Source organism: Archocentrus centrarchus (assembly GCF_007364275.1).
Source record: "Archocentrus centrarchus isolate MPI-CPG fArcCen1 chromosome 18 unlocalized genomic scaffold, fArcCen1 scaffold_23_ctg1, whole genome shotgun sequence".
NCBI classification, from domain to species: Eukaryota; Metazoa; Chordata; class Actinopteri; order Cichliformes; family Cichlidae; genus Archocentrus; species Archocentrus centrarchus.
The window spans coordinates 8,229,226-8,244,055 of record NW_022060145.1 but is presented as its reverse complement, the minus strand read 5'-3'; the positions used below and the strand labels follow the sequence as shown (position 1 = coordinate 8,244,055).

At 41.7% G+C, this 14,830-nt stretch overlaps 1 protein-coding gene across 1 annotated transcript in view; it reads right to left on the bottom strand.

The window, feature by feature from the left end:
- The window catches only part of LOC115775111 (adhesion G protein-coupled receptor L3), a 194,806-nt gene that overhangs the window by 35,272 nt on the left and 144,704 nt on the right, over positions 1–14,830 (bottom strand). The window contains exons 13-14 of the mRNA XM_030722616.1: positions 13,075–13,251; positions 802–1,011 (exon numbers count right to left, since the gene is read on the bottom strand). Coding sequence (XP_030578476.1) covers positions 802–1,011; positions 13,075–13,251 — 387 coding nt within the window. The remainder of the gene's footprint in view (positions 1–801; positions 1,012–13,074; positions 13,252–14,830) is intronic.

Here is a 14,830-nt window from a genome sequence, read left to right as displayed (position 1 = left end):
TGTTTTGCTGCTATCCAGGTATGTTTTTACTGCATTGGTAGTGTGTTTGGGATCATTGTCATAATGAAAAATGAAACCAATCAGATGCTTTCCAGATGGCATTCCAAATTATTTTCCTACATTCATAACTCCCTTAATTTTGAGAAGACCCCTAACACCATTGAGAAAAATGCAGCCCCACACCATGACAGAGCCTCCACTATGTTTTGGTACACCTGCTCCTGAATTCTTCTGTACAGACTGACAACAATTTGAACCACACATTGGGATTCATCACTTGATCACTTGAAGGGTCAGATGCATTTTTGAGGGCCTGTGCCAGGTCTTTGCATAATGTTTATCCGCTTTAGCTCCGCTTTAGCTTCAGCTCCTTCTTCTGTCCTGGAAAAGTGGTTAACAAACTTTGAAACACCCTCAGAAAGCCTGGAGAACTGTTGCTCCAGACCACTTTAAAAATGACAAGAAAGTCCGACTACTTAGAAACAAAATTTAAAGAAATGAGAGATGGCCCAAGACTTTTACACAGTATTGTAGCTGCCCACGCTTGGCCATTAATAAAGCTTTGACACTTGCAGTGTTAACACTAAAAATATCATAGCGCTCAGATACCATGAATTAACTTGCTTAGCAGAATGCTAATTATGTACAAAGCCAACAAAATTATCTCTGTAGCTTATTAGTCTAAACTCTATATCATTTATTACAGACAAACTATCCCTTACTAACAATTTAAAATATATTTCATTGATCATTTACACACCTATGCCACATAGAAATGAATCAACAGTGTAATAATCTTACCGGCTGGTCACCCCGATTGATCCCCACCAGGAAGAGGGACTCAGCAATGAACAGACTGATGCACAGGTTTTTATGGATGGTGTTGCGATCGCTCTGGAGGCCGCGGAAGAAGCAGAAGGTGAAGAGGCTGATGAGCAGGCAGACCAGAGACAGGAGGATGCCAACCCAAGTAATGACGTCGAGAAGCATTTCGTGAACAGGGTCGGTGTTCTGCAACAAATGTGATAAGAAAAACCGGTCAACCAAGGCCGGTCCATTTTTGGCTGATGTTATGTCATCAAAATTTGGATTTATTTTTCACCTTATCGAGAAGCATTCTGCTTGGCAATATAATTTTTACTGGTAAAAGCAAGATAAAAACAATCAGTGGTAAAAAATAAATAAATAAATAACATCATAACCATGAAATTAAAATGTCGTTTTATCCCAGCAACCATCCTAAGGCTTTTATTTTCATTATTGTTTTGGGGGTAAAGTGCAGTCACTCAACCGGCCAATAAACCACTACCCACAAGCCACAGGTGGCAGAAATGAATCATGAATTAGACAGTGTGAATCAATTTAAAATGCCCCCCTGTTGTTTCAGTTTGGTTGGGCAACAAAGTGAAACAAAGTGAGCAGCACAAAGGGCCACAGGTGTCTTAGACCAGCACAACAGGAATTCAATCAAACCTCTACATGGTCAATGACTTTCACTGTTGCTTTTAGATAATTCTCTCTTTTCAAAAAAAGTAATTTGCCACCACAGCCAGTTTTGGGCACTAAAAACCCTTTTGCTGACAGTAAATTTGAGGCTTTAATGGCACAGATAAGAATCAACAGCTATTCTGCTGTAGCCATGAAAGGGAATTTACATCAGTCCATAAAAGCCAAGTGCACATACGGGATACTTGGAAAGGAGCGGGAAAAGGCAATGTCTCCTAAAATCTCCTAGAATCTGCAGAATGGCTGACCCCTTTGGTCTTGACCATAGAAAAACAAAGACAACAACAACAACAACAACAAAAATGCAGGGTTGCCAGACTGGTCCTTAAATTGGGAATGTGTGATGAGGTGAAAGCTTATCAACCAGGGGACTCATTAATTTCCATATATAGAGACAGCTGTAATACCTGACACACTGAACCGTTTAGCTGAAAGTGCTCAATGAGCAAAAGCTTGTAGTTCTGCATAAATGACTGAAATAGCCAACAGTAGATAAATGCCTGAAAATGCTACCTTCTTTCATTCCAAACTGCAATAGTGTAAACGCTAACTCTGGCATTTAATTTAAAATATAACCATCTACTCAGAGTGAAAGCCAAATAATGTCCCATCCAAAATTTGATTAAACAGACTCAACTGGAACATAACGGTCAGAGTTAATAAAAGCATAGTAACGAGGCTGGTGGGCTTGAAGCAACAGCGGGAGTCACGGCTCCAAAAGATTTAATGTCTTAGGAAGCGCACGCCAGTGAAACAGATGTGCAGATTCCCAGTGCAATTCACATCTGGAATCAGGAGAAGCATTGCTTATTATTTTTGATAACTCCGCTACCAACGGGGAGGAACGGACTTTCCAGAACTGATGCCATCTATATGTAAAGCGTGGGGTTCAGAGAGCAACATCTTGATTTAATAACTAAACGTAATTACTGCATCAAAATAATACGATCAGTTAGTGCGGCTTCCATATTTCCCAAAGGGATCGTCCTCTTTCTCAGACTGCTGGGCACTGATTCAAAAATATATGGTGGTGGGGGGGGCATGCAAGTTTGGATGGTGGGTTGTTAATTTAAAAGAAATCTGCCAAACTTGACGGGGGTCAAAAGATGACTGGGTGGAACTTTTGAGTCTTGGCATAAGGATTACGCCTGAATGCTAATGACGATCAAACAGGCATTATTTTAAATGTCATTTACACTTAAGGGCAGACAGTAAATTTGCATTGATGGGCTGTTAATGAGACCACAGGTAAAAACTAAGCCAAACTCCCCTTAACTGTGCAAGCACCGACATTGTGTATATCTGCCAGACTGTCTGTTATCAAAGGCTGTGCATACACACATTGGCCTCTAGCAACTAACATATGACTACGAGCTACAGTGTAGCAAGTAAATATTTGCATACATTGAGAAATAACCCCACAAGAGGCAAATGCCTAATGCGTCTCTCAAACGAGCTCCTCTTTAAATCAAATTTTCGACCACGGTCAGCAGATTTTTGAGCCGGGATGGGGGCCGGTGGACCATCAGCATCAACTTTCCCCTCTTCCGAGTCAGGTAAAGCTGAGGAAACTTAGGTGATGCAGAATCGCACAAAAGCCTTGTTTAGCGGCAGCTCAGCTAACACTAGCAGAGAGGGGAACAGATGCTGATCATTAACAGGCTCTGGTACAATAACAGCCGCAGTGCTCCTTGAGTCTGGGGAGAGCGCTCTTTTGATTTTCCTGCCTGATGAGCCGTTGTGTATATGTTGGAGGAGTGGATCGGGGGGTGGGGTGGGCTGGCAAGATGTTGTATAGAGGAGACGTGTGTGTGTGTGTGTATGAAAGTAAAGCTGATTTCCTTATACTTTAGAAGGATGCTTATGCAGTAGGTGTCAACAGATGCCGATGTTTGTGCTTGCATGCTCTGTGGTGTGTGGTGCATGTGACACATTAGTCTTGTTCTCAGTCCTCTGCACGGCACAGTTGTTGATGCAGTGGGTGGTACTAGCCACGTTGCATTGCGAGAGGACCCTAAGGTCTCCTGGGCTAGTGAGCTGTGCAGTGACTGCAGCCTCTATCCATCACAATCTCACCTTCAATTGGAGAGGGGCCAGGTCAGAGAGAAAGAGACAGCAAAAGAAGAAGAGAGAAAAAGAGACAAAGCTATAGAAACAGAGAGAGAAGGGCAGGGAATGTATCTACACCTGGGTGATGGATTTACTGTGGGATGATTCCTTTGTTCTGGGAGGTGGATGATGACTGAGATGTCGCCAGCCACAATGTCTCTGCTGAAAAGTTCCTTTTACAGAGAGGGAGGGAAGGGGGGGGGGGGGGTCTGCCCAGGCAGGGTGGCAAATGATGTGCTCTACAGTGCCTCTGCACCTAGCCTTACAACAACAAGCCTCCTTGATGGGAACCCATGTAAGGGTCTCTAAAGTGGGCAGACGTAATTTACTCTGAAATTCACTCACTGTGTCGCAAGGGCGGCCCAGTCGTACGGCATCCATGTTACTTAGCAGGGCGAGGCACATTGGTGCACATTCGATTTGTCCTCCAATCTTTCTCTCCCACATTTTTCTTTTATTTCTTAAACACACATATTTTTCATTCCAGACAGCCGCCCGCGGAGACCGGCTTTGCCGCTGATCTGCTAGCACACAACACAAAATAAGGTTTCTGGGAACTCACATAGTCTGACAAGAAAGAACAAATACAGCGAGTCTTTCGCATTATGCGCTGGTCATTATGGCCGGGCCATCTTAACTTGACGTTACATCATATGAACTCAGTTACCATAGTATCCTGTGTCAGAAGCCAAAATCTAGGCTTCTGAAAGGATGTGGATGAGGTAAGGAGTGGTGAAGAGAACAGAGTGTCAATCCTTCATACCTCAAATAACTGCTGTTAGCATGGGGCCATGAAGCCAATCCAATTAAAATGCATAAATCTCCCCATATGCCTCCAGAGCTGGGCTTTGACTCATGAAATGCAGTCAGGCAGGGCAGACAGTTGCGCTATGGGGTAGTGGCCCCACTGCAGGGAGTCATGTGACAAGTTCACCTACGGTATGACCAAGGATTTATGATCAGCACGGGGATGAGAAACAGTTGCAGAGAGGGCACATGAATCAGGGCTCCTGGCAAATTCGTCACATTTAAAAGGGCTGGGAGAGAGATTCCAGCTTGCGTGGCGGGAATTGACATTCAGCACATGCACCGAATGTCACACTGTGTTCTAGGCTACCATAACTATGATATAACGTCCAAGCGTGACTTTGAGTTGCTATGGCAGTTAGCGCGGTTTCTCTCCATCTGCGCCTTAAACGTATAAATAGATTTATTTTGAACCATTGCTCCTGGTGTGTGTACAGCACTGTACCATGCTTTTTTGTTACACTATAAAACACACAGCGGACCTTGGCTGTCTCATCATAGTTACTGTCTGATGGCGCAAGCGTGGAGACATTCTATAATGACAGTGATAAATGTTGCCTAAATATCACCCTCTCCATCATCCAGTGGGATGTGTCACTGATTTATACTTACTGGTCTGTTGGGAATAGTGCCACTTACTAGTACCTCAATGCCTCTCACGGGCTTATCTTAGCACATACATTTACTACGTAAGTAACGGGCTATAGGTCTGTATTTCTTGAGCTGGGGTTTGTGATTTAGTCCATATTTAAGCCCATATTTAAAAGATTTTTATTTCTATTTTGCAAGCAGACCTAAATTTAAAAGTTAGAGCCTGATATAACAGCTGCCATCCATCGTGTGTCTCCTTGTGACACCGCTCCTGATTTCTTCTAAAGAAGAAAAGCAAAACCAACATGTAAGCCAAAGAACCAGCGGGCACCACCAGTGCTAACAAGTATTACGGAGGTCAAATGATTTGTGCTGAAATTGTCATGGAGTGTCCAAGGTCAACGCTGCTACAGGAAGCGCTAAATCCTGCCTTTCAATATGAAGTTGAGTGGAATTAATTTATTGCCAGTATATTTTAGCCTTCTTTAATTGCAGTAAATGTCTTGAGGCTCAGTAAGGGGACATCTTGAGGTTAGCTTCATCCTTGCAAAGTCACATCAAAGTACGCTCATTCGTGTCAGCCCCTCCAAAAGCTTGTTTGCAATAATTCTGCAAAGATACAAGAGATGCATAATCTCTCACACGCAGCTGCCGTCTGCGAGAACAGTTTTAATTTGTTTATGTGGCCAACGGCGCTTCTCTGCTCGGATTAGGAATCAGACAAAGGAATCAGCTCTCTGGCTAGATAGACCAAAATTAGTAAACAAAGGACTTTAGTGGTAACGCATGCAGCAGTGACAGCACTTGATGCCCTTGTGATAATCTTAGTGGCAACTACTGTTTCTCCTGTTTCTGAAATACACACTGTACTAACTCCTTAAAAAAAAAAAAAAAAAAGGAACCTTATTTAGTTCATATCAGTCTGCAACTTCAAAAAATCATAATTGGTATTTTTCTTTTAAAGGGAACCTTATATGTGTTTCCCTTATATCCTGTTACAATGGTGGTGGATGCTCTCATTAAAGAAAGCCAAAGTTTCAAAGAACGAGGTCTGCATGTGTACACGCAATCCTTATGAACCAGCGGCTCGGGCTTCAGACTGCTCAATTTCTGACCGTGTTTTCTACAGTTGGCTCCACGTGATGTTAACGAGAACGGTATTCTTAAAGTTACAGTGTATAAAATCTGGATGTCAGCAGATTGCAGTCGTAAAACTTTCTTTCAGTGAATCAAACGTTGTTGGACTCCGAAATTTAGCGAATAAACTCTAAAACAAATATAATCAAACTGTTTATCAGAGGGAAGATGTGATTTTATGACACTCGAGCCTGATATTAGCTGGAATAATGTTAGCTTATAACCAGTAGGTTGTCCTTGTTTAGCCGAGTTAAGTTCTCTCCTCCACCTCTGGCATACTACATATGTGGCTGATCTCTAGTCACACACATAAAACGTAATTAGGCAGAACGGCGATGTCCATCTCAGCCGCTGTATTCAAGATAGCAGGTCAGCACTAACTGGCGCCTGCTCCTGTGTGTTTTTAATGGATTCTAAGTTTATGATAATGCATCAGTTGATTGGAAGACAAAATTACACACTAATCAATGTATATTTATGAGTACAATATTCTTTTTTTTCTCTTATATAACCTCATGAAAAAACAAATGACTGTACCCTTAAAGTCATCTCAAGCATGCAGCTCTGGTTGTGAGCACAGAAGCCCCACCTACCTGTTGTTCAAATCTTCTGTTTGCGAGGCACAGCCAATCAGATGAAATTTGATTTAAAGGGAGGGGGAAAGAAGCAAAATCAGCTCACTTTAAATAGCGGACGAACCCGAACAGCTGCACCAGTATAAGATTATAAAAAAATTTTTTTTTTAAAAACTATTAATCACAAAACACTGCTCTAGCAGAGGATAGAGGGGCATACACACAGGAAGCGCAAAGCAGTGATGTGGCGACCAGAGACCATCAGCTACAAAGTGATATGCAATGAACACATTGCCCAATGTCTGGACACCTCTTAAGAAAAAAAGAACACGGACTTGGAAATGAGCATTACAAGTTCCCTTCTGAGAACATTTCACTAGAATCACTAGAAACCGTTGAGGCTTCTTGGCTACTGGCTTGCACATTTTCTACAACGCTCCAATATCTAAACTATATGAACTGTTTTAAGGAACTAACTGACTGCAAACATAATTAATCTCAGCAGTGTCTACAAATCACACATACTGTATGGTACATTCTAGTCATGAATATAAATGTGTGGGTAAAGTTTTTACCTTGCCCACACTCATCATTGTCAAGTCGAGCATGATTACAAGCTGCCTACAAGGTGCCACTCTTATACTAAAAAGTACTAAAAAAGAGTGCACATATATCAAATGTTTGGTCTAAAAGGAGTGACAGTTGAGTCAGTAAGACCTCTGAAGTCTTAACAATTACGGTAGGGTTAACTACACTGAAGTGTCAGGTGAAATTACATACAATTATTGTATAATGATTGCTATTTTGAAACAAAGCAGCGCTTGGGGAATAGAACTGCTTTCAAATAAACTGAAGCCAACAAGTTAAATTTTCTACTAGATGTGAACTGTGAGGTTAAAAGAAGTAAACCAAAACACACACACACGCACACGCACACACACACACAACTGTTAAATTCAAGCATCTAAAAATCATTCAGCAACTTCAAATCGCTGTCAAGGACAAAATGACGGCATTCATAATGTCACACGGGCGAGCAGAAACATTTTGCCTCTTCTAATTTGATGCGTGCAGTATGTGGGACTTTGAATGCAATCATGACTCTGGGTTATAAATGCAGCGCTGATACGGATGACAGTTTATTAAGCCCAATGTGTGGATACTTGGATATAAGGCTCATTATTTCTAGCTAGTGTGCATGCTATCTATTGACCAAAAAAAAAAAAAGAGGGGACAAAAAAAATTAGATTCATGATGATGGCGATACTGCAGTGAGTCTCTGTCCTCGAAAGGAAAATAGTAATTACAACTTGCCTATCTCGCTCTCTTTTTTCTTCTTCTTCTTTGCTTTGGAGATGCTACTGAGAAATAAACACGGCAAAAACATAATCTGTGGCTCTGAGGGTAATGAGTAATAACAATGCAAAGATGAGCAGTGGTATGTCCTGTTGTCATGGATACAAAAACAGATAGTCTCTTCAGTTTATGAAATTTCTTTCTCTGCCTCTTTCGTGCACACACACAATCGCGCACACACACACACACACACACACACACACAGGCGCGCACTCCCATTTTCTCTCCATTCAGAGTGTTCTCAGATCCAGCGCGGTGACAGTTTGTCAAATAAAAAGCCTCCGTAACTTCAATTCAGAGCCACCTTCGAACAAGCTGCCTTTTATAACATACAAGTAGGAAAGATAAAGAATAGGGCAAGGTGAAAAAAACACTATCACTGTGAGCTGGGGTGTAACTACTGTCCACTTTCCTCCACTGAACGCAGCACCACAAGCAAGCCAAGCTTTCCAAAATGTTAGTGATTGCCGTGACTGAAAGAGCCCCTTTTACGGCTTCCCTTTCTTTTCATTTTTTTTTTTTTTCCTCTGCTGCTTTGCTTTCATTGCGTGAAGGCTCCCATTCTTCGTGGCTCCCTCACTATTCCAAGCTCGCCCTGCAGGGAGCTTAGTGGGTCCAAAAGTCAGTGACAAACAGTGGCTCTCTCCAACTAGAAGTAAACCACACCATCCAAGACCCTGTTGATGTGATGTGATGTGTGTAGTGCGCAGAAAAAAAACAAACAAACAAAAAAAAACATACCGACTTAGCCATCTCCTTAATGTTTCTGATGAAAAAAAAAATTACCCTTTGAAGCAGACCACCACAAAAAGGCCATTTTATGACACCTGAAAGCCAAAAGATAGGACATAATGGCACTACACAACACATGATACTCAGAACAATGAAATATTCTCCAACGTGCAGAGAGCACCCTACTCACAAGGAGAAACCAGCGTGTCAAAAACAAGCATGGACCAAGCTTAGAAAAAAAAAACAAAAAAAAAAGAAAGCCTTCTCCAACTTAAGGGAGGCCTTGCTATGACACGAAAAATCAATTTCAGAGCCCAAACATGAAATCGCATATTTCCATTCTCCACCAGTGTGGTGCAGGTGCAGAGCCAATTCTACTTTGCTGCATTTTGAGAACCAGCCATAATTTTGATGGGCTTGAGAACCAAATGTTACGCAGAAATACTTTCAGCAGAGGTTGGTTTCATTTTAGTGGGAATAAGCAGACAGACAGAATCTGCGCACTGCACCTGCCAATCTTTGGAGAATTTGTTACAGTAGTCTCTTCTTAGCAGCTACAACTTTGGCCACAACAATTTGGTGCTGCTGCTCTGATACCAAAACCTGTGTTCTGATTTTTTGGGGGTTTTTTTTATTTTTTTTACAGAAATTAGTACTAGGTTGTGGGAAAAATGTGCAAATGGGCTCTTACATCTTGTTGGAGTGGACTGGAAAAAGAATGCAAAGAGCTCAAAGAGCCATGAAATATTCCAGACATTATCAGCATTAAACATAATAATCTTTGGTCTGTCTTTGCTCCTGCGCTCGCTCTGTGGTACACCCAAAACACATCACGCCCTCTTCTCCTCAGCAAACACATTTTGCTTATTTATGATTTATGATTGCTTGCTTTGGCATGTTTGTATGCTTCAGTGTCAACTAAATATAAAATTGTGTAAAAACTCAGTAAGTGTATTTAATTCATGGTTCAATTTCTTTTATTTTTTGTGAATAGCCTTTGACCTCTTGATATGCGGGTGTGTCTACAGAGAGGCACTGACACTGACACCTCCCCCCGGGTGATGAGCGCTGAGAATTCTGAATTACATCGGAGAGTTGAAAATAACTTGAGGTCATCTATCCAAAAGTTGAAGTTGAACCTGAAAGCGGATAATACCTAATGATCCTAAGAACACCAGCAAATTCACTGAGGAATGGCTAAAAAAAAAAAATAGAGGGTTAGGAAATGGCTGGCAAGCCAAGGAAGAAAAAAGCGCTCATTTGAAGCCTGCTGAAAGTTTGTGGTGAGATTTGAAACAGGCTGTATGCAGCAAAACCCTCAGGCATCTCGCAACTGAAGGAGTTTTGCTCAGAAGAGTGGTCAAAATTTTCAGCAAGCTGCTGTCAGAAACCATTGAACAATTACTCAAACCCCAACGAGAAGTTATTTTTGCTTAGCCAGGCTTCTGATGCCAGGGGTATATTAAATTCAGTCAAGAGAAGAGCATTACATTTCTAGATATTTTTAATAAATCCCATAAAAAGATGGTCCCACAGTACAGGGGCCTGAAATGTGTTAAAGTGCACCACCTGCATTTATAAGCACAGTTTACAGCAAGGTTAAATGTTTGCTTTGCTAACTACAGTATATTAGATTAAAAAATATATATATATATAACAATTAAATAAAAAAAGAGAGAGAGAAAAAGCCTGGAGAGGCGTCGCTGTGTCTGAGCTCAACATCTGATGGTCGCCTGCCTCTTGGCCAAAAATGAAACTTGACTTAAGGCTTGACTTCCAGGGGACCACAAAAATGTCACCTGCTTTCCTTTTGGTCCCCTGTTGTTGAAGTGACGCCACGGTCCACCTTTAGATAGACATACCAGTGTGGACACACACACACACACACACACACACACACACACTGTGGCTTCTGTGACCATAATGACCCACGCCTTGATTCACATCTTGCCAATTCACAGCACCAGTCTGCTCAAGGCAGTTTATACTGTAAGGTAAAGACCCTATAATATTAGAAAGAAACAACAACAAACAGACAACCCCCTATGAGCACTTGCCGACAGCGGAAAGGAAAAACTTCCTTTTAACAGGAAGAACCCTCTGGCAGAACCAGGGAGGGGCAGCCATCTGCCGTGACTGGTTGGAGCTGAGGGGAGAGAGACAGGACAAAAGACATGCTTTGGAAGAGCGACAAAGATTAATAATAAGTAGTGATTAACTGCAGTGTTGTATAAACACAGAGTGAAAAGAGGTGAGTGAAGAAGAAATACTCAGCGCCTCGTGGGAAACCCTCAGCAGTCTAGCTGTAACCGTAAGTTTTATCAAAAAGGAAAGTTTTAAGCCTGATCTTAAAAATAGAGAGGGTGTCTGTCTCCCAAATCCAAACTGCGAGCTGTTCCACAGAAGAGGGGCCTGAAAGCTGAAGGCTCTGCCTCCCATTCTACTTTTAAAGACCCTAGGAAGCATAGGTAAGCCAGCAGTCTGAGAGTGAAGTGCTCTGTTAGGATAATAAGGTACTATGAGGTCTTAAAGATATGATGAGGTCTGATTATTCAAGATTTTGTATGTGAGGAGAAAGATTTTAAATTCATTTCTGGGAGCCAGTGAAGAGAAGCCAATATGGGACAAATATGATCTCTCTTTCTCATCCAGAGTATTTATCCAGCACTCTGGATCAACTGAAGGCTTTTCAAGGAGCTTTTAGAGCAATCTGATAATAATGAATTAATAGTCCAGCCTAGAATTAATAAATGCATGAACTAGTTTTTCAGCATTACTCTGAGACAGGATGTTTCTAATTTTAGCAATACTGGGCAAATGAGTGAAGGCAGTCCTACATATTTGCTTAATACACTGATTGAAGGACATATCCAAGATTCCTCACAGTGTTACAGGAGGGTAAGGTAATGCCATCAGAAGTAAAGGTGAAGCGTCTTCATGAGACGATAAAAGAAGTCCAGCTGCTTTCAGCTCAAGACCTTAAGACCTGGATGACTGAGAACCTACATAGACATATCAAGAGAAATGTTTTTATTAGTCTTATTAACTTTAATTTTATGGTATTAGATGTGCTGACAAGTTGGTAAATTGGTTATGCTCACTAATTCAGATTATGCCCAACATTTAAGCTCATTTCTGTAAACCGGATTTTTATTTGCTCGCACGTATGGATGCTTTTAGACGTGCGAGATAGAGCAAGATAGAGTCAGACTCAGAACATAGAGGGAAGTAAAGGAAGGTCTAGTGATTATATGGACAGGGGCCAGCTGGAATGGTGCACACTGAGCGTATTTCTTTTCTCCCCCTGAATTATAAGAGACCCTCTGGAGAGACAGATGCCATAACAGATACCAAAAAAAAAAAACTGCTCTGCTCTGTCAGCAGTCAGCTCCTGAACTTCCTGTGACAGAAATAATTAAGCTGTCTGTCAACATCAGAGCTAAAACATGGCTTCTTCCGTGGCTCGATACCCTCCTAGCTTTTTTTATTCACTGACTCCAACATGCACAAGTCTAAAATCCACATTTCTTTTTTTTTTTTTATTTACTTGAACATTTTTGGTACAACTTCCATTAGCACCTCTCCATATGAAGGGTCAGTGCCACGACAACAGCCTCCAGCCTTCATGCTAAGCTAACTGCCTCCTGGAATGAGATCCAAAATGTAATTCTGAAGAGGAGAGTAGCTCCCATGTGATTTTTTTTTTCACAGGACAGGTAAAAAAACTTTAGCACTGATCGACCGATGCCCAATCACAGAGCTTCAAAAAGCTTCGAAGGCCAAAAGCAAATCATTATTTATAAAAGCAAAGTATAAAACGCAGTTCTGAAAGCCGCTCCTTCTATGCAGCTGCTCTGAAACACAAAACACAACAGCGCAGCGGAGCCATCGCACACCGGGTTACTTTACACAAATGGAGATTTAAAGATGGCTGCGATCAATACGCAGTGACACAGGGTCATTGTTTAAAACTGTATGAATGCTTGTGCTTTAAATGTTAGTCGGCAAAGTCCCGTGAAGGTCAGAAAACAGCTAGCAGTTGATTACCTGCTAAACTGAAAAGCAAAGCAAATATAAAAACTTATATTAACAAACCCGAGCGCAGATATCAACTTGATACTGTGTCCCTGGCAAACCACCCTGAAATGAACTGGCTGTGTAAACCATGACGGATCAATACAGTGTGCTAAACTGCACATTTCTCAGGATAAACATGGCCACTGAAAAAAACACCAGGAAGAGGAAAAAAAGGCTGCCTCACCTTTACATCCACATGAGCCATGAGGACAGCGAAGTTGGTCAGATGTGTACAGGAGCATGTGGTGTGTGTCCTGTTGGTGCCTAGCAAGCGGCAGTCCTGTGTGGACCAGTAACCAGTCATGGTTCGCTTGTTGTAACTCCAGAATGAACAGTTGGGGTTGAAGTTCTCCTCGGATTGCTGTCAGGGGGCAAAGACAGGCATAAATAAACGAGCAGAATCAAAATGTTCCCCTAACTGTGAGGAGCAAAGGGATTTGAAGTTAGTCACACATTAGCTTTTGTTTTCAGAGCAAACATTCAAAAAAAAAAAAAAAGGCTAATTTCTCCCCACTGCAATCCACATCCATTGTAAAATGAACAGCAGGTGCTTCTGCTGTCATAAAGCATCAAGCAGCCCCTTGCCTGTCATCCATTGTGTTTTTTTGACCTTTCTCTTTAACTTTCACTGCGTGACAGTGAACTGCCCCACTGCTTAATGTGCACCACTGCTGTCTGTGCCGGGCTCCAGTCCTAATGGCGGGCACGCCTCCCTGATATCTTGCTCGCCATTTCATAAAAGTCACCCACAACACTGGGGTTGAGTAACACACAAGCGCAACAAAACGCAACTGCTGATAAATAGATACATCAACAGCCTCTTCCTCTTGAGCCCAATTCTTTTCTAGCTACGAAAACAAAGAGAGAGCACATTTCCTCAGCTTCCAAGGTTAAACGCGTCTGCTTCCTCACCATAAACACTATGCGGTGCTGCAGCTTTCCATAGTTTCACATGCTGTGGGGTGATTAGTCTAATAAGGTTTATCCTCTGTGAATGTAAATTTGCCGCTGATTGAGTTTACCCTTCACACACCCAAACCCTGCGTAAAATATTACACGGAGAGGAGGTAGGATGACCCTCTCTCCCATTAATGGCTTTAATTGGTCCCATTAAGTGGCGAGGCAAGGAAGCGAAACCATAACTAGAGGACACATCATCATCTCGGAAGACCACTGATCCAAAACTGCACGGTTTAGATGTTAATTTTCAAGGGCACAGTTGAGCTCGATTCAACTTAGTGGAGATATATGATGAGTAGCTTTGATTTAGCGTGGAAACCTAATACACCAGTAATTTAAGCAGGAAAAATCTGCCCTACGTAGTGGCTGGATTCAGTTTACACAAGGCTGCTACATAGCTGAAGTGATCTGTTTCAGGCACTGGATGAACACTGGATAAAAACATGGGAGTTGTAAATGAATAGAGTAATAACCCTTTGAAACTGGGCTGGTAACAATGATGACAACACTGTCTCTGCAGCTTTATCACAGCAGAAAATAATAAGAAAATAGACACCAGTTAAATAAAGAGCTCATTCAGCAGCACCTCTGTTAGGTTTACAAGAACGGGGAGCTCTTGATTTGATGCACCAGCAAATATCCTGCATAAATAATGCAACCAATCAAATCTGATTAATCGAGGAAGCCAAAATCATAACCACGATTATCGTGTGATTAATTGTGCAGCCCCTTATGTGCTAAGATATGTAAGATATACGTTAAAAGTAAATCTTGTATATTTTTTTTTTGGCACATTTACACGATGAAAAGAAAAGGCAGCTCCTTTTGGCACACTACGAGCAGAAGAAGCTTTTCCAAAAGGGCACTTTTTTATTGAAATGACTTGATCTGAGCAAGAAAAGGGTATAAAAGCGGCCAGTACCCTAACATTAGAGCAACAGTAAAATTAGTGAATCTGCAGTCCAAATTGCAAATTACAC